This window comes from Brachionichthys hirsutus, chromosome 11 (assembly GCF_040956055.1).
Source record: "Brachionichthys hirsutus isolate HB-005 chromosome 11, CSIRO-AGI_Bhir_v1, whole genome shotgun sequence".
Classification (NCBI taxonomy): domain Eukaryota; kingdom Metazoa; phylum Chordata; class Actinopteri; order Lophiiformes; family Brachionichthyidae; genus Brachionichthys; species Brachionichthys hirsutus.
The window spans coordinates 5,371,411-5,398,989 of record NC_090907.1 but is presented as its reverse complement, the minus strand read 5'-3'; the positions used below and the strand labels follow the sequence as shown (position 1 = coordinate 5,398,989).

The 27,579-nt window shown below is 43.1% G+C and overlaps 2 protein-coding genes across 2 annotated transcripts in view; both read right to left on the bottom strand.

The window, feature by feature from the left end:
* Positions 1 to 2,576: 2,576 nt before the first annotated feature.
* On the bottom strand, positions 2,577 to 16,872 carry cbl (Cbl proto-oncogene, E3 ubiquitin protein ligase). The gene is made up of 16 exons (XM_068745318.1): positions 16,726 to 16,872; positions 13,969 to 14,216; positions 10,392 to 10,538; positions 9,658 to 9,814; positions 8,176 to 8,297; positions 7,335 to 7,472; positions 6,811 to 6,898; positions 6,190 to 6,321; positions 5,846 to 6,073; positions 5,366 to 5,497; positions 4,791 to 5,216; positions 4,289 to 4,377; positions 3,925 to 4,122; positions 3,745 to 3,833; positions 3,344 to 3,595; positions 2,577 to 2,872 (listed from the first exon to the last, which is right to left on the bottom strand). The coding sequence occupies exons 1-16, from the start codon at positions 16,870 to 16,872 to the stop codon at positions 2,577 to 2,579; spliced, it is 2,889 nt and encodes a 962-aa protein (XP_068601419.1).
* Positions 16,873 to 24,320: 7,448 nt separating this feature from the next.
* Positions 24,321 to 27,579, bottom strand: part of grik4 (glutamate receptor, ionotropic, kainate 4) — a 67,455-nt gene continuing 64,196 nt past the window's right edge. Inside the window, exons 16-19 of the mRNA XM_068745281.1 lie at positions 26,930 to 27,155; positions 25,715 to 25,843; positions 25,464 to 25,582; positions 24,321 to 24,713 (exon numbers count right to left, since the gene is read on the bottom strand). Of these exons, the coding sequence (XP_068601382.1) occupies positions 24,321 to 24,713; positions 25,464 to 25,582; positions 25,715 to 25,843; positions 26,930 to 27,155 (867 nt within the window). The remainder of the gene's footprint in view (positions 24,714 to 25,463; positions 25,583 to 25,714; positions 25,844 to 26,929; positions 27,156 to 27,579) is intronic.

Below are 27,579 nucleotides of genomic sequence, written 5' to 3'. Positions count from 1 at the left end.
AAACGAGAAACAGACTGAAAAAAAAAGTAACGTGCGCGTGCGTGCTTGTGATTTCTGAGAATGGCGTTGAACAACTTTATCAACATGCGTGTCTGCAGAGGAGTCACGTGATGGCATTTGTTTATTTTATTAACAGCACTGTGCATACTTCCAGAGTGACATGAGATTTAAAAAACATCCAGAAGCTTAAATGGCTAAAGCAGAAACATGGCTGCACGGAACGACGACTCCCCCCTCTGGCAGAAAGAGGACCCCCCCCCCCCCCAACACATTATTGTGAAAGCAATATTTGCCTTCAGGAACCAACAGGTAGAGATGAACAACTATTAAACCTCCTAAAAACAAAGGCTTAAAACTATATGGCACTGCTCACAGGATTATTCACACAGTAAACAAAAAACACACAAACAGGAATCAAAACAAACTTTTCTTTTACACCGCTGACTATAAGATTTGATCTTCTTTACAGTGACAGTATCACAGCAGAAATCGGTATTGCTGTATGACAATAAAGACAAATAAATCAAACAATGAATGGTTGTCCTCAGAATATCACAGTAATGAGGATTGGGAACTCCCCATCACTTATCGCTCCTCAAGGCAAAAAAAAGAAGAAGAAGCAGAGCTAGAGGAAATTCCGTCTGCACAAGTTCAAGTCAGTGTACCAAAAATATTTTTTGCATTTATTTGTCTTTATAAATCATAAGTACCTAGAAATTAAGCTGTTTGTCTGGAGTCCTGTGAACACAAGGAAATCATGTGCAACATAGAATGTGATAGAAAGGATCAGGCTATACTTGTGAGACTTCATTCAGCATCTAATGGCCATCCGGATCCGTGACCAGGAGACCGCTCCGGGTTCCGACAGCCACTTCATGCTTAGATAAATAGAATTCCTGAGTTTGTCTTATTTGGGCCAAATAGATTTTAAGGAATAATCGGGTTGGGGATGGGCCACGAGCCTTCTTTTTCTTTTCAAAGCTACATCAATCGCTCTCCTTCAGCGGTTATATCCCCCCGAGAGAGGAAATTAATAAGTGAGGAAAGCCCAAATCCATTGGAGAATGTTTGTTTTATTACGGTTAGGATCCAGTCTAAAAGGAGGCTATAATGGAACAGAACAGAAAAACATAAATTGATCATTAAACCACTAAAGAATTGAGAACTTACGAGGGCTGCAGGCTCAGAAGCCACTAGCGTGTAAAAGTGTGCTACATTATGGGCTGGAGGAAGAAGAGAGGCGATACTGTCACTCTAAAGAAAGCCAGTATTCACAAATGTACATTTAAGGCATACTTGTTTAGCACTAAATAATAGCAGCAGTAAAGCACTTCTGAATTAATTATATTTATGATTATATTACAATAATATATTACCCAAGTAAATCCATGACATTTTTTTTTTATGAGTTTCTTAACACTGGATTATCCATCGACGGAAATTTGAACCAGCAAGCCAGTGAAGTTCGACAAAGACAGAACAAAAAGCTTTCCACATCGCACAACACTAGCCCCGTCTGCTACTGGAGGGTCGTTCAAATTAGCGTGTCCTCTAATTAGCTCCGTGCCAAAAGGCGCTGCAGCTACACAACATCCTGCTGCTCAGGAAGGAGGACGGTCGTATGTTCACAGAGCACCATTCTGAGCATACACCGGACTCTACTACCACGCTGTACAGGAGCAGGGAGCGCTGAAGAGGAACAGTGTCTGGCAATCAGTCACACACGTACACTCACCAACACAGACAGACACAGAGAGGCAGACACTAGTCCAGACCTGAATCCACCATCCAGCTGCTTTAAAATAGAAAACATGACAAAATAGGAGTGACTTAAAAAAAGCAAAATAAAAACGTACCAAAGCAACATTGTTAATCAAAAGCCACAGACTGAATTCATCAATAAAAGCTCTGCTGCACACTTCGTAAGATCCTGCTGATCATTGACGAAGACACACCCGACTCTTCCTCCGTCTGCCAGAAGGGTCCAAACCCCTGATGACCCGGTCCCCGGCTGCCCCCTTTACCCATTTGTACCAACAGCGGCCCCCAAAGTTGAAATCACGTTTACCTATTACATATGCATGTACTGTATATATTACACACATTTAATATTTACTCATATATTAACTTTCATACAGACGTATATATTTGACATTGTATCTGAGGTGTTGGTTACATTTTCAGCGAGAGGCTTCAACAGGAAAGGTAACAATCTCTCTTCCACAGGATTCCTATGAAAGTCTTGGGCCACTGCATCCTGCCTTGGCTGCCACTCGGCCCCCCCCCCCCCCTCCCACCCCATGGGGAACGACCCTGAAAACGAGGACTCCTCCCTGCAGCAGTTCAGACAAGGCCAGACACTGCTGAAAGCGCGTCGAGTGCAGGGCGCAGAGTCCCAGAGATGGTGTGCGTTAATTCCACCGGGGGGGCGGGCGTAGGGCACCAGCCAGCAGCAGCAGTAGGTGCTGCACAGGCAATGGGCTTTGGCTTCGGCTTTGGGCTGGGCCAACATAAACCCATCCAGGCTGGGCCAAGCTAGGCTGAGACGGCAAACCCGACGGCTCTACCGGAGTGTGCTATGTGAGAACATGCGCGGTGGAGGAAACGGACACAAACTCTCGGAGGATGTTTTTGGCCATCTCGATGTTGTTCTGTGCAATCATCAGCGCTTTCTGGATGTCCTGGGAGGAGTATCCCTGACTCATGAGGAGCTCAATCTCGCTACTGATTTGAGGGTTGGCCTCTCCTCCTATTGCCCCGCTGCTGGGCGGGGCGGTGGCGGGTGGGGTGGGGCTGGGTCGACGCTCCGAGTTGATTCGTCTGGGCAGGGGCTTTGGAGGTCTCTCTGGAACTTCTGCGAGCTCTGACGAGGCTGAAGAGACATGTGGATGCAGATAAATCTTTAAAGTCACAAGATTTAGAACAATGTTTAAAAGCAAGGCTCTAGAATGACAGAAAAATTAGGCTCTCGTCATTGTAACAGACGTAAGGGGGAGGTTTTTATTTAACCAGGTAAGTTAATTGAGAACTAATTCTCATTTCCAATAACAAACAGCCGGAGAACCCGGAGAGAACCCACGCAGACACGGGGAGAACATGCAAACTCTTCACAGCGCTACCCACTGTGCCACCGTGCTGCGCCACACTGGAGCAAAGTCCAAATTGTACTCTATCATGAACTTTAGCGAGCTTCTAACCTTGACTGAATGAAGCAGGCACGCTGTTAATCATCCAACAGTTTGGCCTACATAATGCAACACCGATGTTAGAAACTGTTAGGGGTGACAGAAGTTCTGCATTTATCACGAGGCAGCTTTGTCTCACAGGAGGAAAGTGTTCTTACACGCCGCAGCGCCAGCATCCGACTCTAGAGAAAGGCGGCTCGAAGCAAAAGTGGCGGACGAGCACGATGAAGACGACGAGGATGACGAAGATGAAGAGGATGACCCCCCAAGTTCTGAAAGAGTCCGTCGAGCAGGGGGCATCGGCAGCCGGGATTTGGGGAAGTCATAGCCGTTTTCCTCCTCTTCTACTTCTTCGGCGGCATGCTCTCTGGGGCCATTGGTCAGCGTCAAAGGGGGTAACTCTGAATAGTCTGGGGGTGTTGGGGGGGGTATTAAAATCAATACAGACATAGCACATCTTCCGACAGATAGAATCTGTGCCGTTGTAGCATTAATGCGTCTTTGCATGGTGGTAGAAAGGTCTGAACGACTAAGGATCATGGAGGTAATAAATGGATACCTGAATCTCTGGCTTGTTGCGACTCGGCCTGAATGTTGTACATCGCTTCGTACGCTATCAGCCCGTCCTCGAGTTCAGTCAACGCGAGACTGCAGCAAAGAGGATAAAAACATCACAGCTACAGCACAGCAACCGCTGGCGTCATTCCATCTAAACATGCCGTCAAAGCGTTTTCAGTACCGGGAGTTGAGCACGAAGTTTTGTGTCTGGACTGCTGGTGAGGGCTGAGCCTGAGAGTGTCTCGGGACTGGGGGGATCTCCACTAAAGGCGGCGTCGTGATGGGGAGCAGGACGGGGCGAGAGGACGGAATCATGTACTCCGATTCCTCCTCGCTGTCACGAGGCTCCTGCCCTGTGCCCGCTCTTAGGCCCGGAGGTCTATGAACAAATGAAAGAAGGGTATTTATATTAGAGTGTGTCTGATTTATGAAATATTAACATGGTTAAGTGTTTTTGACAGAATAATATTCCTAAAAATGTTTTATACGGCCTTTGTGAATTATGTCATGACTGTAATGGCGCTACAGGGGCCAGCAGAGCATACCTAATTGCCAGGGAATAAATAGCATTAGCAGAGGAGGAGGGCTTGACTTTGTGGTCGTCATAATCTTGACTGGCTGCTGCTGCAAAGGTCTGGGGGGGGGGGAATAAAAAAAATACATAAACAACGCAGAAAAGGACATTTCAAAAATCAATACAGTTCATACAACGAAATCTACAAGCTGCGCTCCCTGACAGCTTTCGAGCTGAACTGAGACCAGTTTTTACAACGCGTAATCCAGACTCCACGCGGCTTCATTTTCCTGATGGACTTAAATCACTTCCTGCAGCCGCTCTTTGTTTAGCCACACATCTAACGTAAACGGACTCATTCTAGACTCTGATCTAGAATCCCAGGCTCTGTAAGCCGCCTCGGTCCTGCATTCTCGTCAGATCTCTTCCTCTGGACAGTGACTATTCAAACGCAGCACGCTTGCAGTTGTAGCTAAGGAATACACGTTAAAGTTAATGGACGTTTATGTGTGGAGGCCGGCGGTTCCTCTGACCAGCTGCTGGTCCAGACTGAGGGAGCTGTTGTTCTTCTGCGAGTCCGGGCGCGTGTCCAGAGCAGAGGGCAATGCTAAGGGGAGGGAGTGCCGATTGGAGAGTTCCCTCACGCCAGCGCGGATCTCCACTCCCAGGCCGGAGACTTGGGACGATGAAGAGGAGGAGGAGGAGGAGGAGGAGGAAGAAGAGGACGTGGGGGCCTTAGGAACAGGTCGGGAGTTCCAGTCGGCGAGTGGCCTGTTGGGGGGTGCTGGAGGAAGCTTATCTCGAGGGGGCTCCCCCGGAGTGCAGGGTAATGGACGCCTCTGTAGCCGAGTGTCAGCGGCAGGCCCGGCTGAGTGGGGGCGGTCTGGGGGGGGAGGAGGGGGAAGATCCCTCAGTGCTGGGGGGAGGGGGAGAGGTTTGTCTTTGTGATGCGATGCTGCCTGGAGTGTGGAAATAGATGGAGGGAGCAACATTAAGAGGACACATGAGCGTGAACAGAAAACTAGAATCCACTTTGCAGACAGGAGCCAGACGATCAACCGACACGATGAGACGACCGCGGAATTCTTTGTGAGTGATGTTCAGGTACCTTCGAGGTGACCCCGGGGCTGGAGGCACCAGGAGGGTTGGGGGTCCTGTGCGGGAGGAGGTCCAGTCGGGGAGGCACGGGGGGGAGAGAGGATTGAGGCGTAATGGACATGGGTGATGGAGGGCGCTCCACCTGAATCAAAGGATGAACACCAAACCACCAATCACATCTGATCCAGCTATGTTTGAACATAATCAGTAATAAACACATCAAAAGAGAGAGCAAAAAAATAAAAAAGCTGCTACCTTGCCACCATGAAAGACGGAGATGAAAGACTCAAAATATGAGCTGTGACTTTGAAGCTCACCACAAGAGAAGAGGAGTGTTTCATCTTTACAGAGGCAGGTCTCGTAAAAACAGAGAAGAGGGGGGAACCCCTGAGGTTCACCCAGTACAGTGGAACCTCGGTTCAAAATTCATCCATTCATCCACGCACGGAACACCTCCCCAGGAAGGCATCCGAAATAGATGCCCACACACCTTCGCACAGGCCAGTTTGCTCATCATCAGGTGGGGGTCTTCAAGTCTGTCGTCCTCATCGTCATCGTAGCAGGGCGAAGGGGCGCCTTCGGCTCCAAATGCACTCATGCAAGAGCCCCCGATGCAATCTTTGGGATCCTTGGGGTCAAAAGGATCCACAACGATGGGTTCTGTACCTTTAATCTCACAGCGACAGAAGGGACATCCTGTTCCTTGACCCTCTGACTCCTAGGAAGTAGTCAGAACAACAACCAGATCAGGCGAGGTTACGTTTCACGGGAAATGTCATTTCATAATGAGAAGTCAACCCAAACAGAATCTCTCCATCCACACACATCTCATACCTGCCAGGCTGTGAGACAGGACGTGCACATGAGATGACCGCAGGGCTCGATCTTCACGTCCTTGTCGTTCTCTGCACAGATCTTACACAGCTGGAAAGTGGAGCCCATCTCACAGTACAGCTCGTATTGCTCCTGAGGTGAGAAAATTGGACAACTAAGAGATCTCTACGCCTAAAAACAATGACATTGTGCATCACCTAACGTAGTTTAAAAGACAAGTGGGGTTTGAAACTACAAAGTGTTTCACTTCCGGCAGAACTTTAGAAATATTCTAAGGCCGAAGAGATTGAATTTGGAATCAGAAACCAGGATTGGACAATCTTTGAAAATATAAAAGGCCACTGCTATTAGGAGCGTAGCATTGCCATGAAAGGGGATAAATGGTCTGCTGTTAGCTAACAAATGCAATCCACCATCAGGTGATTGGCGTCTCTCCTGGAACGCTGAAACATTTCAGAACTTGATCTGATCATTCGATTGGAGAACATAAACACTGTTCAATTTAAACATATTGGTAAATATAGCTAGAGAATATTAGAATCACTCACGTGACTGCAACCGTTTTCTACTGCCACACATCATGAAACTTCAACAGTGTAAGAAGCCCGCAGCTGTTCTGACCTGTGTCACTTTGATGTGGTCCTGAGGGGAGGGCTCGCACAGTCCCGTCAGGTCCGGGTTTTGTGTCCGACCATCAGGAAACAAATAGCTGTAGATTCAGGGGAAGTTACAATGAAACGGTGTGAACAAGGTATGAACTCCTCTGAAATGATCCTGGACTATCATACCGCTCTGTAAATGTAGGAAATGGAATGGATAGACTTTATGAAATTAAATTCAGAATTAGAATTAAGGTTGGGGGGGGTATAATAATTTAATAATTTTGCAAACAAATATATCAAGGGAGATTGAGATTTACACCCGTTGGGAAAAACTGGATTGATCACAACAGATAACAAGATGCATCTGCACCGTTTTGAACCTCAGATGATTCAATAATGCATTTTTGACATGGCAGTAAAAGAGAGGCCGCGCACATCACGGGGGACTGCGTACGACTCATTAAAACCGCATCCCATGAAAATCTTGCCACAGAAACAGAGAGCCGATGCCCAGATGAAAAACAACAATGCCTGTATTCTTACAATCCTTCCCTGAAGCCATCTATGAGGGCCTGGAAGAGGGGTTTATTGTGGGGAATGGTCTGGAGTATGTTTCCATCTGCCGTCACGTAGCCGATGGCCCACTGGCCCAGTCGTGTGCAGCTCAGTCGGAAGATGTAGCTGAGGACAGAGCCGAGAGGCAAGCAGGAAATCGGCGAGTGCATTTCATCGAAGATACGTCGTTGGAAGGAAAATAGCTAAATATATTAAATCAGTACATGGAAAACATAATAAAAACGAAAATATTGAAAAGTATTTTAGTTACCGGTAAGTGTGAAATCCCAAACAAAAGCCCCCCACCTCAGTACGGGGCTCTTATGTGTAGGACGTTTCACGAACAGAACAGCTTGTAGCTGTGATCTGCTCCTAAAACAATACCCCCCAGCAGAATGAGCCTGAAGCTAGCGTGTAGCCACAGAAACTAAATTCCCTACAGCAGGGGTCACCACGTCAGTCCGCACTTGTCGTGTGTAGCAGGTTTCATGACTTTTTCAGCTATGCTCTGAAACTTTACAGACGGAATCTAATCTTATTGTATACATTTCCTGTCTCAACACATTTTTGAGGTACAATTAGGCTTGCTAGAGTTCTGTCACTGTGTAGCATTACATGGGAAAGGCTCAAACTTTCTTGAGCAAATTGTACGGGCAGTTGTGCTCGTGAAAGTCAATTCTAAATACATGGTAAGTGAAAGACGAAGACTGAACGTGTGCTGAAGACGTTATTTATATACAAGGAATTTCATCGTCTGTACAGAGACTCAACCATCAACACCCTGATGGTTGCACGTGTCTCTGTCCGTGTGTACGTGCTTCTGTCTCACCTGCCAGGCTTGTGGATGAACTTCTGCAGCCGTGCTTTGACCTCATCGTAGGTGAGAAAGGCCATGTACCCTGGGTGAGTCACTGCCAAGCTGTTCCAGTTCCGCAGGAGGGATGACCAAGGCTAAACCAAAAAGGAAAATGAGGCTCATGTATGGATGGCACTAAAACAACTGCTTCACTGACCTCCACCAAGGAGCCTATGTTTTTTGATGGCGTTTGTCTGTCTGTTAGCAGGATTAGAGAAAAACTGCTGGATGGATCTTGATCCAACTTAGATCCCATTAAATTTTGAGAGCATAATGTCTTCTGGATCTGATCCAGAATGAGGTCAGGAAAAAAATATTGAATTTTAATATTGAAAACTCCATTTATAGATTCGGAAATTTGTTAAAAATACACATCAACTCTGATTCACTTTTACTTTCAATGTAAAGATACCAAGAACCATTTCGAACCTTTTGATGATAATCCAGATCACCATGTGGACGATGTAAATCTAATTACGAGGGGAATGCGCATCTTGGAGGTTTGTGCGCCCAGAGTTCTTTTCTAGTTTCAATATGATTTTCATCCTTTTCATCCTTAGCCCTCATTTTATAAAGTCAACATGAACCCAAAAATAATCTGTGAATAATTTGGCAAATATAAAATAATATCTGCTACACCAAAATTCTCTGTCTGTGTGTTTCAGTGGAAACAGAATGAACACCACACTATTCACAATCACAATCACAAAATAAGTTCTGTGACATCTATGTGTAGCTTTTACCTTCATTAACTATATTAAAACAGGAAGTGACAAACCGCAGGACTCACGTTGACATTTATTTTTAAAAACAATACATGGACATGCCAATTGCCATGTTTGGGACATTTCTGGTTGTCAACAACAGGAAGTTAGTTGTTAGTTGATTGTTGAGTCACATTCTTTGTCCATCAAACAATCCCGATCTGGTTGCAGCCTACAAAAATCAACTAAAACCAACACCAACTCCTTCTTTATTACTGCACCTCTGAAGGCTGTATTTAAATGCAGACACTAATCCTGCACCGTATGCCTTGAACTACAAGACAAACTCAAATTCCTTTTCGGGGATTATTCCATTAATGTTCTTTGTTGTTGTATATTTATTCATCCGGCAAAAAGAACATACAAACTATTTTCATTGAGAAGGATTTCAGTGTGAAAAGCACTCTGGAACGAACAGGCCTATCCGAGCTTTGTGGAGCACCAACAGATCCCCATGAAATGAGAGTCATTTCAGGCCTGTGTGACGCGAGGAAGTCAGCAGACATGCAGCTAACAAGTTGATAGAGTTAACAGTACAAGATGTGGCTGATTGCTCAAATGAAATCTGACAGAATGCAACAGACATCCATGAATTAGCCTCTTTATCCATCTTCTGTGCATTTCTCCTCTCACTAACACACAGAGAAAAGATAAGAGAAGGCGAGTGTGTGCACGTGTGTGTATTCAGTACCTGGAAAAGCCTGGTGAAGATATCAAATTCAAAGACAGAGATGTAGTCGTTGCAGGCGAGGTCGATAGTGGACTTGAGGGCCATGGCCTCCAGCCCGGAGCTGATGGGATGAAACTCGTGGAGTGACTGACGGAACACTTTCCAAGGCACAATCGTCCTGTATCGCCAAAAAATAACAGTAGATTTTATCATGTTGCTAAAACTAAAAACCAAAATATCAAGCTGTTTACAAGCTGCCTTGTGATTCTATCACAGGTGAGAGCAATAAAGGTGCAGGTAACCTTTAAAAAAAAATCTTAGTCTAATGCTTCTGCCCTGCATCATGAGCGGTTCATTTGGTGCCTGCATCCAATTCACTATCCAAATATCTAAATAAACACAGATATGAACTGTATTTACTTTTGAGAAATAAAATTCTAATGAATCAACATTACTTTATTTTTCTTAAATGCTGTTTTGGTGCATTTTAAAGGTCATGCTGGTCATGAACCTGATGCAATCGCTGAAAAACTGACAAACTGAAGACACATGGCGTAATGTAAAACACTAGTTCTTACAATTATAGACACTGACTCCCAAAAAAAGGAAAGACATTTGCTGCTTGTGACTCTTATAGAACAGGAGATAAAATAACGCTTTCTTTGCAGCGCCTTAAGAGTGAGCAATGCGCTCATTTGGAATGACTGAGATAACACTGTATTCTAGACATCGTAAGTAATAGCTAATGGCCTCACTTGTCCCCGAAGGCACGCCTCCAGAACTCTGCAGCATCTGCCTTGGTGATTCGGAAGTTGTCTCCCTGGAACAGACCGTTGGGGAAGATGGCCTTCAACTCGGCTAGCATGTGGCTGAAGATCAGAGACAGCTTGGTGAGATTCCTCCTGTGCATCACAAGAAAAGGGGAGGAAGTGAGACAATAACCATCACAACATAAGAGCTTCAAGGAAAAAAAGAACATATGCAACACAGCATCAAGCGAAATCTTTCTTTCTGAACGTCAAGATTGTCTGCCCCCCCCCCCCCCCCCATGCTATAGATTAACCTCTGTCCTTGCAGCTGGCTGCTCCCTTCCTGTTTCCTGCTGTCTGTGATAAAGTAGTGCAGCGTGGAAGCCAGTAAGGGTTAGCCTGTGTGAATTAGCGCCTGCCTGGCTTTACCACAAGCTGCAATATCATCAGAATGGCAGCATCTTCTGCATGCAGCCTAATGGGGCTTCAAACACAAACCAATCCGGAGGATCCAGCATTCCAAAGTTATGTTCTACATGTTTAGGAGATGATAGACTAAAATATGAGCAGCTTCATGACAATTACACTGATAGAGCAGCAAGCACATATTATTCACACTTTTGCACTGCAATAGATTTATATTATCAGTATAATTACATATCGCAATATAGATTTGAAGATTTTTATATTTACAACTAAAATGCGTGTCCTCGCTTAACGACGGCGATAAGCTCCAAAGATCCCGTCGTTAAACGAAAGCCCCATTTATACTGTGTACATACGTATGTACATACTCACAACGCCACCTGTGTACTGCAGGTACATCCGTCTTATCCAGTTGCTCGGTCCTCTATACATTTACAAAATCACATCTCAGTACTTTAACTCATTTACAAATCCGGTTGTGCTCGTGGGGATCGAGATGCATTTAGAGAACCCTCTACAAACAGCCACAAATGGTTGAGAACCCCGAACGGCCCCAAAGGGCTGGAAACTCAGATTGAGAAGAAAATTATATAAAAGCTTAACAGCGGCACAGCAACAGCTTAATGTTTCAAACTATTTAAGTCATATGAGCTCATTTCTCATTTCTCGCTATATGAATTAACAATAAGTGATTCTTGTATCCTGCAGGCAGAGACACTAATGAGTTGTGTCATATTCATTACCATAATCTAATAGTGTGTGGACTCCACAAGGCAGCTGCTCCATTGGTTAACAACCAGAGCACTCCACTATTTGTTTGTGTTTGTGTATACCAGCCAAATACAGCCCAAAAGCTACAACTGCATTCAAATATAACTGAAGGTAAGACAAGCATTCTATTTGCAGCACTCAGTCATTTGGCTGCGAGGCCAACCACCATAGGGCTCCTTTATTGGATTCATAGCTCGACTGTCAACTCGGTTATCTTACCCCTCTACTCTAAGAGACATACACACAAATCACTGAGAGTGAGACTCCTATTAAAAGCCAATGTAGGTGCCTGAATATATATCCGACCTAATAATTAAATGTATTTCTGAGTCTCAGCAGCAAAGAAGTCACGCTGGACTGACCTGCTATTAATGAACGTCTGCAGATTATTTATTTTTGAATGGTGCTCTCTTGTTGAACCAAAACAGGAATGGGTGCATTTGACATTTCTCTGACCACAGAGGCTTGACGGCATACGGACTGATAACAGAGGCAGACACACTTTACTGTAAACAGCTGCAGAAAGTAAGCTTTAAAAATGAGAATTATATCCAAAACATAACTGTACAGACAATCAGGTGTCGTGACTGGGCTTTGGAGACAAGGGTGCCCGCAAAGCAAGCAAGTTCCAGTACAGCTAATATCCATCCATCCGTCTTCTTGCCGCTTTTCCGCTTTGCGGGTCACGAGAGTTGCTGGATCATATTCCATCTTGCTATGAGCGAGAGTCATGTTACACCTCAGACACGTCTCAGGCACATCGCGGGGGGGGGGGGGGGGAATAGATGACTGTGTTGTTGTATTCTTAATTAAAAGAAGCCTATTTCAAACTAGTCTTTTCTGAATGCAGGCAGTGAAATATTTTGTTCTCAACTTTTCAGCTGAAGCTATGTGCTGTGAGTTCCACAGCACTTTAACCACATACTAGGGTCTCCAAACTGCTCTCCATCAATGGTTGGTTCTATAGCATTAAGTGGGCTGATACTCATTGGTTAATGTCACACAAACAATAGCTGCCTTTGTGCTTCATGCCTGGCTACTGTGCATTTCCTCTGCTTAACCCAGAGATTTCCTTATTCACAGCCGCTTGGTGCAATAAAGTAATGACATAAATGAATTACTACAACATTTTGCAACTTTTGTCTTTGTTAACACAAGAGTGACCGAGACAGCAGCTTCCTCTTTTCTCTCTCTCTCTCTCTCGCTCGCGCGCTCTCCGGTTGCATTTGGAGATTTGGAGGTTTTCTTGCAGACACAATGACTGGTTGAACCACAGAAGTTTGTGAGAAAAAGGACCATATCAGATCACCTAATGTTAAATGTGACAGTTTTACTCAACCCAGTAGGCATATAAATTAATTTATCCATTTATTTATCATGACCTGTTCCTTTCATAGACTAAATCCCATAATAACAGGGTATTCTTACAGTTCTGCAGCAGTATAATTTTGCAAAATTAATAAATAAAGAAATCTGCCAACTGTGGCAAAAATAATAAAACAAACAAACATTTGGAAGACAAAGAACTTAATTGCAGGTTCTACGTTTGCTAGTATACTCCCCCACAATCTGCTTAATTTGAAAGCAGAAGACAACGGACATGAAAAGAGAGCGCCAAGACTTCACAATCGTTTGAAGTAATCTTTTCAGGCAGCTTGAGGAGCACCCACCCAAAATAAAGATCTGGAGAAAGCAGCTTACATGAGGAAATTTCACAAATGATTTCACGCCAGTTCTTCACATACTCTTCATCGCACCTGTTAAACTATGTTAGGCAGCATTTTGCTTGAAGCAGGAAGTGAAATTAAGGTAAGAGGAGCTCCGCACTGATGCTAATCTGCACCTCAGAGTTTACGGACTTAAATAAATAAATAAAATACCCTTGTGCTCCCCAAGAAGCTCAATATAATATGGAGGTCTTCTGCATCATCTTTGATCTTCAGAATCCTATCCTGATTTTGTGTTTTTATACAAACAGATTAACCGGTTCACTTCCATTCTCTCCACACATGAAACAGCTACATGGAGACAATGATGGGGCAATGTCAGTCACAAAAGAGAGCAACACACGTGCAGGCAGCTGTAGATAAAGCTCTGTTCCGACCACAGACGTGTCAAAGCTAAAACCACAACACCTTGCTTTTGACATTGATGTTCCTGAGCTACAAGAACTCTGAGGGCTAGGGATAGATTAAAATGTGCAATTGTCTACTTTGTGTCTGCAAGGCTGTAAATTGGGCCATTGGAATGAATAGCTTTGGTGTCACAAAGACTTTATTCCTCAGATTCAAGCCACTTAACCGAGTACCAAAACAATGAAATATACAAAAATAACCGCACAAGCAATATTAAAGCTTGATGCAAAATCCTGATCCATTTTACTCACCTTGGTTGCGAGTTTTCCTCATACATGCGCTCTTTCCCCTCCTTAAACAAGCTGATGGTCTGCTTTGTTTTCTTGGTTAGGTTCTCCATGAAGACCCTGAAGTATTCGTTGTCCCCCAGAGTCTCCATCTTGCCTTCGTAGCGAGACAAGATGGTGCGCAGGTGCTGGTAGGTGTCTGGAAGCAGGTCCAGGATGTAAGGGGGGCTGTTTTTCAAAGCCAATTTAGGGTTTTGACATAGGCGCACCACCTGCAAAAAAGGGAGGGTGGGCAAGAGGAAGAGAGAACGCAGTTAGAGACGAGGAATAACTGCAAGAAAGATGGCTGATGAGATAAAAACCATGGTTGTTGGGAATAAATTAATAAATAATTAGGATAAAGACACATCGACATTTATCCATACACTGTCAGTTCTCGCTGTGAGGTTCATTATCTCAATTTCATATTGATTTCACTAACAGATGCATGTCAAACATCATATTTCCACGGCTTCATGCTTCTGCTTCTTCAGCGTATATAAAAAAGATGTTTATATGTTTACACGTCCTGGTTTTATTCTGCAGTGTACAACACTTCTGCATTACAAATGCTAAATTCTACATGGAATCTGAGCATCATTGCTTTGGTGATTTAAACAGATGAAGCACTGATTGTGATAAAGATGTCAGCCACAATGACAGAAAACAAACCTAATGCACATAAGCAGAAGAAAACAGCGTTACACAAACTTCCCTGCACAAAAGCTTGGCCAGTACCGATCACTGACCCAACAGAGTGAGTGTCCTTTATAAAACATGGACATTTAGACCATCAGCTACAGCTTCAGGCAAACATGCTTACCATACTATAAATTACTGTAACATTCACCTACCATTGTAGAAATGGTGTGTTATGCGTTAGCTTGGAGGGTTGGCTGAATTAGGAATGCCATGTTTAGCCACCTTCCTTCTCAGGAAATCACCCCCAGCCCCAAACATTTCACCTGTGCCATGTTGGGAGTATGCAGTCGACAAAGGGAGCTAATTCTCAGTTTCTATGCTATACTATATAATTTGAGCAGCAATAAATCTGCTGGTTTATCAAGTGGTGCTCAGATCCAGCTGAGGCAAGGTAACAGGACTCAACAGCAGGATGCTTACCAAGTTCTCATGTGATATGATAGCATCAATAGTTGGTGTCTGTAATGCGCAACTACGGTGGTTTTCAAACTGCTACAGAAGAGGGCAACAAGAACTGTTTGAAGCAATGCTATGATATACTGATAGAATAAAAAACCTTGGTACTCTCATTTTCAACCATATGAATTTGAAAATAATGTAACAATAAGACTATTGATTGTTTCATATGTTTTTGAAATTTATTCTATTATGGTAACCAATTTAATCCCTACAAAGCAAAGGCACTGTGCTTTCCCCAGCTACACGTATCACTGAACAACGGAACAAAAGTGATATCATCTCTAGTACCACATGCCCTGAAAATTATTAGTGGTTAATTGGCTAAGCACAGTGATCATTGCAAATTTTGCAAGAGGTGATGGCAGCGCATAATCCTTGCGATTATACACGTGCAAATTGTGGTTTAAATAATAATAGCTAATTATCCCGAGGCACATAGCAATGCCAAAGCAGACATATTAATATGTAATGCACAACTTTAAACAGTTATTAATTATAACTTGTGCATATTTTCGTAGAGCAGTTAATGTAGAAAAACTACGAAGAAGGACATCGCTCCCAAGGTTTTGATAAGATTTAACTTTGTCCTGTGTAGAATGTATTTCCACAGAAAAACTGCTTTATTTTTTTTTATGTGGGTGGGCGGGTGAAAATTAAAAGATACAATATATACGTCTCCAAGTAACTCTTACAATGTGGATAACGGTCTATTGTAGACAAATTATTACAAATACTAATGGAGCAACATTAACTGTAATGTGGTTTTCCTAAAAAAAAAAAAGATGGCGTTGCAAAGGAACGTCTCTTAAGACCAGGGCTGTAAACGACGACCTCAAAGAGGAAGAAGAGACACAAAAGACTGTCTTGTCTTTGCTGCTCAGTCTTGTGTCGCTGCGCGCATCTCACAGGAAACTGGGGGTCAAACTACTACAGACTTTTCCGAGAAGTGACGCCTTAAAATGAGTCTCCCCTAAGAACATAAGAAGCTCTAAGAAGCGCATAAGAACATAATTGACATAGTTAAAGCAAAACGTTTACATTTTTCGTCATGGTTTGGTACAGTCTCCAGAACCTGACAATCTACAGGGAAAACTATTTGCTATCATCCCCTACTTTGGTCAAAAGAACACAAACCCAATCCACTCCTGTTTGACACAATTTCACGCTCACTCTACCTTCTTTGTTAATGCTAACGCTATCGATGCACGTTACAAGAGTTACACTTGTAATAGTGTGACAAGTTTGGTTAGCAGGGTGGCGGAGCACTGACGTTACAGAAATCGTGGGCTCTGCGAGCTAATATTATGCCGGAACACTTTAAAACTCCGTTTTTAAGTGGTGAGAGTCACGTAACGTAAAAGAAACGCACACACTTCGGTTAGCAAATTAGCTAACGTCGGCTAACAATGTCGTCTCCCAGCTGAGTAGCTAACATAAGTGTTAGCAACTTGGCATAGCCAGACCAGAAGCAGTCGAAGATTAGCTAGCTTATCGCTAGTTAGCTGCAGACAGTTAGCAGTCGCGCCCAAAGCGCTAGCTATCGCGAACTGGGTTTTTAACCACAACCATTAACTTACGAACCTTATCCATCAGTTTCCAGCATTTCTCTACCGTCTTTTTGTCCACGGCCCCGGGCTGGTGATGGGAATGGAGGTGATGATGGTGTGGCTGAAAGGCATCCTTCATCATACCAATGAGCCCCCCTCCTTTCTTCAGGTTCCCTGCCATGTTCGGGCTCAGCGAGGGTCGCCCAGAGCGGCAAACAGGCGGGGAAAGGCAGAGGTCAGAGGACCGAACCGCTGTCCGTAGAAGAACCGGCCGATGATGGTGATCCGGCACCCTCCGGAGAGGATAGCTCCCGAGCGGCGACCCGAGCCAGGGTCCGACGGGGGGGGGGGGGGGGTTAGGGGATAGGGACAGACGGCTATCGGATAAAGGCTCCCATCTGTAGAGCTGCTATCTTCTTGTCCGGATACAAGTCCCGAGAGAAGCCCACTTAGCTCCAGCTACTCACGCCCTGCGCAGCCGCTCCGCGCTACAGTTAGCTGCGCCGTCTCGCTGCGGAGACCCACGCAGGCTAATTAGCAGAGCGCCAGACCTGTCTCCGAGTCTGTTCGCCTTCCGCCGGAGGACAATGACGCCGTTTCTCTGCCCAAAGGCCTTTGTGGATTCGTGTCTTCTCTGCTCCTGACACCCCCCCCCCGACGTTGTTGCCTCTTCTTCGGCTGCAGTAGCTCTTTTCTTCTGTGCTGCGTCTTGACGGGAAGTTCTGTGTGGCTGTGGAACAGTGGCAGGCTGCCTCTGCGGGCTTGTAATAGAGACTAAAGCGACTAAGCAACAGGGAAATCTGGACAGTCACAAAGGAGAAAAGAAGAAAATAAACAACTGTGGGGATTAAACATTACACACTAAATTTGTTTCCCCCGTGACGTGTTTATGAGGCCCTTTCTTTTCCTGTACGTCCCCTTCCGTTCGCGCCTCCCCCCCCCAAAACCAAACTCCACGCCTTTCCGTTGCGCGTCCGTGAGTCATAAACGTGGTCGGGTGCGCGCCTGTCTTTGTACAACATTTACGAACGTTCAGCGGATTCTGAATGCAGCGTTGAATTCTCGCGGTGCTGGTCTTGGTCACCCCTGACAACAAGGAACGCGTAGCCGGGACGCACCGAAAAACGGATCAAATCACATGGTTATGTGGGCACAATTCATTGTCATTAGTGCTTTCTTAATTATAACATAACAAGTCATCTGCAACAAAACAATGAAAAATTGAGGTTGCCTTACAAAAAATATAATTTATTCAATTGCTCAAAACAAAATAAATATGAAGGTTTTACCATTTGTGACCCATATAAGTAAACATTTTCAGTCACGTTTGCTTTAACATTTCTGCTGCATACTAGACTGCATATACTATGTATTAAACTTTACTTTTGCACTCCTTAAGAGGAAATTCTTGTGAAAAATAGAGATTATGATGTGTTGTACCTCCTTCTGATCACTGATTTGTCAAATCAATTTACAGGTTAACATGACATTGTACTCCCTGTAATAGATAACACTCTCCTAAAAGAACATTTCAAAAACATTATGGTTTACAGACAATCCACCCATGTGTCAAAAACAGGTCTGTGATTGTTTGGGGAAAGTCAAGCGCCGATCAGAAGTTAATCATAATCTGCAGGATTTCTTTGGCATCACAGTCCAGATCATCCTTCACACAGCCGTTTGTTAATGGGTAGACTAAGATTTAAGCATCGGTAAAATCTAAAGCAGATAGATCTCTAAATAATTTAAGAATCGCATTTCCTTTGTCTGATTGAACTCTGCTGTAGAGCTAAAAATCCCTCAGAGTGCCACCATTTTCACTAATTCCTTAACAATGTTGTTATTGTCCTGTCTCTACTCTTCTATATGTATACTATGACTAAATATGCATCTTTGTTGATTTTTATTTTAAAAATTGGCAACTATTAAAAATAGAAGCTACTGACCAATGTTGGAGTATTTGGAAAAAGTCTATAACACATCAATATGCACCTGAATCCACCTCAACATTTTCATAAACTCTTTACTCGGCCTAAGATCCTCTCCTAAGAAAAACTATAAAATCCGACTTTTCAACGTACTAGGTTGTGTGTAAATAAATAGATGTGGATGATCGCATCACGTCCGCTAACCCTGTTTGCCGGATTTAACAATGATGAACAGTACGACACTGCATTTAAATGTTTCTTTGTGCAAGATAATGAACGGTGCCTCTGTAGGGAAGGCCATCTTTGGTGAGCACAGATATAACGACCATGTTGTCAATGTACTAATCGTAAGATAAAAGAGAAGTGGTAAAGCCTGTGAGAGGTCAGCCCATGATTATTTAAGAATTAAGAAACCACAGTGTTGATTACATAGCTGCTCCTGAGTCTGTGGAAGATGTCACATGCAGTTGCTCATTTATCCAACCCTTCATGTTTTTTTTTTTTTTTAATCGAGTGTAGGCCAAGGCTCATTGCTGCTCATTCCGCAACAAAACCAGGGCTTGGTTAGTTTAACAAGGCAGCGCTCAATTGTGATTAGATGGATAAAAAATAAAAGGAGTAGGGAATTTTAAATTCTACATCTTTCCTTCAGCTTACTCAGGAAACCCAAAACTAGCTATGGTGAGAAAAGGATGTCCGAGAACACGCGGGTGATTTTAAAGGGTGACTTTTAACGTGTGTCTCATTTTTACTAATCTTTTCCACAGGAGACACTCAACAGCTTGACATCCCAGCACAGCGTGGCTCGTCAGGGATGGGAGGACAAAAGCACCAGCCTTCACCGAAATGACAAGGAACATCGGTCTGAATTTGGCCTAAATGCACTGGATATTTAGAGGACAGCTTTTTTTCTCCAATACTACTTGGGCTCTTCTGTATTTTCATTTGTTGTGCCTTTTCTTTCTTTTTCTGTCTTTGTGTTCTTTGTTTTTAAATCATGTCATGCCTCACCTGAGTTCGAGTTCAACTGTGTCTGGTTCAAATAAAAGTGAGGTTCTTGATAGCAGCATTTAGAGCTCACAGTTTAGCATGCAGCCACAGATGGATGTGGTGATTATACAGTAATATACTCTCAGATTGCAACAAAGAGTTATCTGTGTTCATCATGCAGTGCCTGTAATGGCCAATAGATGTAGCAAATGAGGTGATGGCGGAAGTAGTTTTATAGGTGGGGATACATGGCATATTGTACTTCCCTTTTTTAGACAACATATTACATTAAATAAATGTGAGGACTACACTATCATATTATGAAATGACTGAAAGTGGATGAAAGTCTCGCGCAGAAATAATCCTGATCTTACAGTGGGACATTTATAATGTTAGAAAGGGAAAAACTTAAACATAGCATTAAAAAAAAAAAAAAAAACAGAAAGAAAACTGAGTCAGTGGACCGCAAGCCAAATATGCTAATAGAAAAGAAAACATAAACCCAAACTGGTCGCCTGGGCTACAGAGAGAAATTAGACCACAACAAATCCCCACTGCTAAATAGTAGCATACTAGTAATACTGCTGCAGTGTTTTCACTCAGCCTAGGTAGTAAGAAATGAATGTATAATCAGTCATCAGTCAAGACAGGTTAGAATAGCGAGGGTAACAAAGCACAAAGTAAATAAAGCTCCATTTTTATTTCTCTGAAAGACAAACAATGCTGAGATGCTTTTGTCAATATGCTAAACAACATCTGTTGTTGAACAAAAGGCTATACAACGCCCTCGACTAAACCTCGCCCTGAAGAGAACTACTATCGGATACCTTTTCCTCGAGCATACAACAACAAGCCTTTTCTTTTCTTTTCATGAACGGCCATCAAATCAATGATACAACGCATATTTATAAATGTACATTAGGTAGTTCCCACCAATGCTGTTTGGGCCTTCCAGTTGGTATTCTTATAGATCTAGTGCTTATTAGTGTCTGTTTAGGGGCAATGGATCATTTCCCACTGTTAACTTTGGGAAATCTGCTGTCAGAGGAGAGGAATCAAATGTCCAACAACAGAATCAAATGTAGCATTCGAATCTAATTAACAGATTTAACGCTCACTATTAAAAGGCAATGAATTTATAATGAATGCAGTTAGTGACTCACAATACATTTCTAGACATTTCATTAGTCCATTTCCAAGAGCTGAAAACAAAAGCATATGACACTCAAACAATCTTTCCAATGATCATGTCAAAATTATTACACTTTATTTACAGGATATGAACTGTTAGTGTTGCAAAAGGCATCAGACTCAGATTTGCAGTCTAAAAATAATGAGAACTGCTGGAAAAACATGAGATTTGACACACCTGCTGCTTCCTCCGCCGCTGCTCATCACGGCTTCCATAGATTCAACAGCAGCTGGTGAAGAGGTGGACAGAATTTATTGACTAGTAGTACCAGAGACAGAAGAAGATGCACAATGAGATAAACGTGAGACAGCCGTGAGACACAAGTAGGGGCGAGCCATTGCTGTGTTGGCCGATTTTTGTCATACACTGTGACATACAAGTATGGTGATGTACAGATTAAACCTGCCATCTGTAATTCTGTAATTGAGAGACTATGAGAGGGGCTCCCAGAGAAGTGAGAGACAATTTCAATTAAAGCGTGAGCCTAAATAAACTGCAGGGTGTTAAATCCCTTTCCCAAGGAGAGACAAACGAGAGCGATAACTGGTCTACTACTAAATGGGTATGCATATGGGACATGAAAGAGTTGCTGAACTCGGTCTCTATATGGGACATGAAAGAGTCGTTGAACTCAGTCTCCATTGTGACATCCCACCCACGCAAATTCTCAGCTGCAGCCGGCTGTGCAGATGCAGTTGTGGGAGAGGAACGAACGGTCAATTCATCGGTTCCTTCTGGCTTGCTCGGTAATTGCTACGGTAGTTACTTTGCAGCTAGAAACTCGTGCATCTTCATTGTGTCTGCATGTGTACACGCCACAACCGAACAGGTGCAGCGTCTGAATATGTTTCCTGGTTGACTGGAAAAGCCTGAAAAGCAAAAGTGCACCCAGAAGCTATTTAGCACAAAATATGTAGTCATTTCAGAAGGTCAAATGGAGCCAAGTAAGGAATGGGGGGGGCGGGTGCCTTACAGCATTGAGGTTTTTCAGGAATTTACTTCAAATGATGGAATAAAAATATCATAAGCAAATAAAACATATCAAGTATAGTATCCAAGACCAGATATCTACTAGCCCAGCGTTTCACTGGGATTTGTTTTAATTCCACTCCCTTGCTCCTCCTGTCTTCAACATAATTGGCAATCTCTCTGCAACTACGGTTGATTTAGCACCCCTGTAAATGGAAATTTAGCAGTTAAGAATGTTAGTAGGCTATTGGGTGCAGCCAGGGCCGCATGTTTCTGGGAGACATTCTGCAACTAGATAGAAACGTCTTTAAATCTGATATGGATTGGTCTTTTTTCTTTGCCATTTGCTCAGCAATTTGCCTTTAACGTTTTATTGTTTTGGGTTTTTTGAAAACTTTATTGATACCCCTAGGGGGGATTTTTTTTTCTGCATTTCAGCAACCCTGAGGAGCAGTGAACAGCCCTTACAGCACCCAGGGATCACGTTGGGGTTAAGTATCTTGCCTTGCTGGGCCATTAGTGGGGAACTTTTGATCACAGTGTGTTCAGCCCTTAAAGATTAGGTTGATTGCCCCTATTGCCACTTCAGCACTAATTTGTAGGGAGGGAACAATGAAGCATCGAGTAAATTCAATGTTGATTTTAACAAAGCATGAGTTACTGCAGATCAAAAGTATTCTAATCACCGCAATAACGTGTGATTTACTAGTTTAGATGTACTCATTCTGCAAATAATAAAATGATTAGACAATCGGGTGACAAAGGTTATTCATCTACATCAACATAAACGGTTAACCATATTAGGCAAATTCACAAAATACAGGATCTTTCACGATTATTGCTAATTACATAAAAAAAATAGTTTGCTTCCAGTGCTTCTTGTAGTTCTTTAATTACTCCATCAGTCAGAGAAATGGTCAAAGAAATCCTGCAGATTAAAGTTAAAAATCTCAAAATGTTTCAAGGCTTTGGGGACTTCCTTTATATTTGGAAATAATGCAAATACTGAGTATATTTATTTTACTACGGAGGGAAGCAAAGCCAAATTGTTTTATCTGGTTACTTTACTGCAGGATGATTTTCTGTTTTAATAATAATTGTAACCTAAAGGAGACGTGACCTACTGCCAATTTCTATGAGTAATAAGTCAGACACCTTCATTTAACATTTTGCACATTTTGACATTGGGATAATTCTCCACCTGAACAATAATGGCAATAAAACTGAAGCTGTGCCTTCGAGCTGTGATGGCATAGTGACCTAGTTTTGAGGAAAGACTGACAGAGCCTCCTAGGCAGATTTAAAATGATGGACACATCACAGATAAGCACAGTGCACTGCAGGTGTATGAACAGTCAGGCTATCATATAGTGACAGTGACAGGGAAAGACATCACATGTAACAGTGCATGCAGAAAGTAACCCAGACGACATAAGAATGGTGCAGCTTTGTTCCAACTAATTTAACCCATTTCAAAAAGTACTTTACTGGACTTCAAGTGTAATTAAATTCCTTTTTCAACCTTTTAATATAGCCGACTGAATTACCTTTGGATCATACCCCTTAACAGGTTCCAAGTCAATTTCTTATAATAGAAATGAGAAAAAAAAACTATTGAAAGGCAGATGCAAATTAAAATTCTCCTCACCGTGTCTATACCATCCCATTCAATGAAAGTTTTACTGCCCCGACATTTAAATGAACTCAACTTTAACTGCTGATATAAAAATGCTTGTATTTAAAAGGGAGCTTTTGGTTAGTTTCATTGGGTTTCTTTAATATATGAGATGGGGGGGGGGGGGGGGGGGGGCTCTAATCTCTAAAAGAGCAGATTGCAGATTACTTTTCTCTGTGTATTTTGAAGTGAAACAGGACAAGTGATGAGATGATAAATGTGTGTCAGAGCGATCAAGAAGAAAGTAATACATGAAACGGAGCATCATCATCTTTCTAATCTCCCACTAATTACTCAGAGTAACTGCCAAACTCTAAGGACATGCATTCTTGTCTTTCAGAGATTCATACCAATGGTTCAAACATTATATTTTTTAATAGAATATCACTACTGTAAAATAAGTCCATGTGGCTGTATGTTGTTTTTTTTAAGGTTCCATTGAGGCTGTGCTGCTGCCTTCAGCCACAAGATAATAATTAGAAAATAATGTGAAGGACGACCTCGCCTTTTCATCTTTTCAGCTTTTTCATACACTGAATCTTCAGGTTAAAATTAGTGTATTTTACAAATTGTAATATTAAGTATTGATAATCCAAAACAAAGAAATAATTTATAAACAATAAAAAGAAAGAGCACAATGACAAATGACTGAAAATACTGCATAGTACAAATACCCTGCAGCTTTGTTTCACATGGTACCAAGAGCCAACAAGGGCAGACCACAACGAGACGGACTCATCAGTTCCTCTGCTGTTTGAGATTAAGCTTCTCAATGGCTGAATAAAAAAAACACACAATCCACGTGATTTTCAATCCCTGGAAAATAGAGAGGTGGGTTTTTTTTGGAAAGTCATTCCAATAGGAATCACCAGGTGTTATTCAGGTTCACTGCTATTTGTGGTCTTGTCCCACTCTAAGCTCTCCTCACTGTGTGTGGGAGAAGGGAGTTCTCCTGTTTGCACTGTAGGACGCATCCTCAGTCCTTGAAAGCGCCGGCACTCTGGGCAAATGCGAATGTGGCTGCACCCCCGTGCAACCAGGGCAGCCTCCTGTGCCAATCTGTTGGAGAGAGGTTCAGGTAATCCGCTACCCCTGCACAGCTTGCCATTGCTGAGGCCGACGGCGGCGGCTCGTGCCCGACGCTCCTCCAGGGGTAAGGTCCGCGGCCGCATCACTGACGCTGACCGCCGGCGCCGCCTCACCTGCAGGCTGTCCTGACACAGAATGATCCCCTGGAGCTCCCGCAACATCTCCTCACACACTGATCGCTGCAAATAAACAGAAAAGAGGAGAGGAGAGGGGATTAAGAGACGGAAAACAAGGAACGGATTCACTGCCCTGATCAGGACAGACTGATAAAACACGCATTTATTTGGTTACTGTTATAACAAAAACAACAGAAGAACAACCAGGAGTTAATATAACATCACATCCCATATATACATAATTTTAAACACTTTCGTTAGACACAAAAAAAAGAACTTTATTTCCTCAACTGATATCTTGCTGATCTAATACTTCATGTGAGCCTGCATTTGAGGCAGACAGAGAAACACAGAGTGATGCACAAGAGTGGAGGAGGAAGGTAAACGCAGGTCGACCAGATCTTATGCAGGAGTTGTTATCTCTAGACATTTAAGTTGGAGAGATGAGAGCTGTGTAGAGAAAAAGGAAGCCGAGGACGGACCATTGAAGAGGTTTATGGATGCAGTGATTGATGCGAGGAAGGAGGTCACAGGAGACCGAGGGTTTTGGAAGAAGATCACCAACACGCACACAACACCACCACCTACTATTATTACCTCTACTGGTGTAAAAAAAACAATCCACAAATACATACATACATGCATAGTGAAATATAATAGATATTCTTTTGATTATGGACAGAAGGAGGAGGAGAAAGAAAAAGAGGATGTCTGCCTCACTTCCTGTCAAAGCTGTAAGATGGAGAGCCTAGTAGCTTTGTGATGGAGAAGGTATCAAGGAGGGGACAAGTAGTCTAATCAGATGCAGGTTACCTCGTTTCCTTGTATCCGCCTTAACATCCAGACAAACTCCAGCACAGCCATGAAGATTGCCACCAGCAGGCCGCACACCAGAACCACAAAGATCCCGCCGATGTTTTCCATGCCCAGACCTGTGTGTATCAGGGTACGATGGGAGGCATGGCAGATAGATGACAAGAGGGAATGTTAGTCGAACAAAGAGCACACAAAAGCAGAGCTAAAATCGACCTGAAGAAGGATGAGCATCAAGCAAGAAGACAAACCTTTGGCGCGATGGTCCTCCTCCTTTGGACACTTGCCACCATCCCACCACTTTCTCTTGAGGATCTCCAAACGATTGTCCTCCTGCATTCTGAGGATGGCGAGGTCAAACTCATCACGGTACACTGACCCTGCAGGGAAGAGAACACTATAAAGGGCAACTCTTGTATATTGTCTATCGTTCTTCTTCCATTTCTTCCATGTAGTTGTATAAATATAGCTGACCCGGATAAAACAGACTTGTGGCCATGTTGCTTAGCAAACACCTTATATTTGGAGGCACACATGATTTTACAATCAATTCATTAATTATCCAACCAATAGGAATTATTATCGTACTCCACCTCTGTTTATAAAATATGGGGTTGAATTACAGTTAAAAAGATATCAATACGATTACATCACGAAGTTTAGCTTTGAACAAGTGACAAATCTCCTTATTTTCATCAATTTATAACGACTAGACATTTGTGTGACTTTTTTGGGGGGGGCAAACATGTCACTTTCACAAGAAATGGAACTGCCAATGGATAGACAACCTTAAAAATCACAATGACTCCAGCAAAGCTATTGCTGCAGGAAGTCAATTAAAACTCAAAATCCAGTGCAGATAAACTGTCATGTTCATGACTTCCGCCTCTGATTTGCTGTAGTAAAGAGTTTGTTACGAGGATTAAAGGTTTGCCGTGAAAACATCACAGTATGGGTGTAGAACTTCCTCCACTGAGTTTATTTTTTTTTGCCCTTAGCGATCAAAAGAAGAAAACATGCATCTTGTTTTCATTGAGCTGCACTTTCTCCATCTGGCTTGCAGTGGGATTCATCCTGAGATCAATGTGGGAGAAAACAGCAGAAAGAGTCTCACACTCAACAGGAGCAAACTCTCTCTCTCTCTCTCTCTCTGTCTGTCTCCCATCACAGTGTGGGAGCAGCCGCTCAATGAAAGCCGAGCAAAAAAATCGTTTAGCTTGTTACCTTTTGCATAATGAATGACAGCAAGCAGCCGTGAGTTTAGCTCTCTTTCAATTACATGCCTCCAAGTGATTTTCTTCATTCCCAATTCTTGTTTTCAATATTAAATATACTGCATTTAAGCAAAACTCATCAGCTTCCACCTTCACTTCAAAGTGAGCTTAATCTTTCTGAGTTAAAGGTTACATTTCCTTCCTTTTAAATCTTCTCCCATCCCCCACCCCCCTACCCTGCATCCCGCTTACCCAGTGGCATGCCAATGCCGTAGCCTTTGGTGTCCAGGAGTCCTCCAATTTGAGTCAGGTTGCAGTTCCTCTGGTGGTAGTACTCGTTCATGGTGCTCTCAAGCAGATAGGCATAGTTGGAGTTGAGGACACGGGCGATGCCTTCTTCTGTGCTCTTCACAAACACGCTGGGCTGCTTCGAGTGCATGAAGTTCCACATGCGTTGGTACGTTTGGTAGCGAGAGTTCTTCCAAGCGGCGAATGGTAAATGGGAGAAAACAGACGCAGTCAGATGTTGGAGACAGAAAACAAAGGATGGGGCCAGGTTTAATCTGGACGTCTTTTTTCTTTAGCAGATGTTTCTACTTGAGTGGTTTCTAGGACAGAATCTTCACTTGACATTAACACTTGTCCTTGACTGTCCCCCGTCCTGTCTCTCTCATTTATAAAGGGGTCCAGAGAATATATAAAGAAAGACAAGGATAATGTCTCACTTTCCTTCCCTTAATATCATACATCAATATGTCTTTCTAGCACCCTCTGTCGCTGTGCCTTTATCTTGCTCTCTGTAAAATCAACTCTTGAGAAAATTAAAAAAGGATGGCATGCGATACTGAGGGTCGTGGACATTGCCCCCTCTCCAGCGGACAATTATATTGAAAGCTTATGGT

What these genes read in the sequence shown, in the direction of transcription:
- cbl (XM_068745318.1), bottom strand. Translation starts at nt 16,872, where the DNA reads ATGGCAGGGAACCTGAAGAAAGGAGGGGGGCTCATTGGTATGATGAAG. An exon ending in GAGGAAAACTCGCAACCAAG is followed by an intron (nt 10,539 to 13,968) that starts GTGAGTAAAATG and finishes TGTGATGCACAG; the next exon opens with GAGGAATCTCACCAAGCTGT. An exon ending in ATTTATTCCCTGGCAATTAG is followed by an intron (nt 4,123 to 4,288) that starts GTATGCTCTGCT and finishes ATTTGTTCATAG; the next exon opens with ACCTCCGGGCCTAAGAGCGG.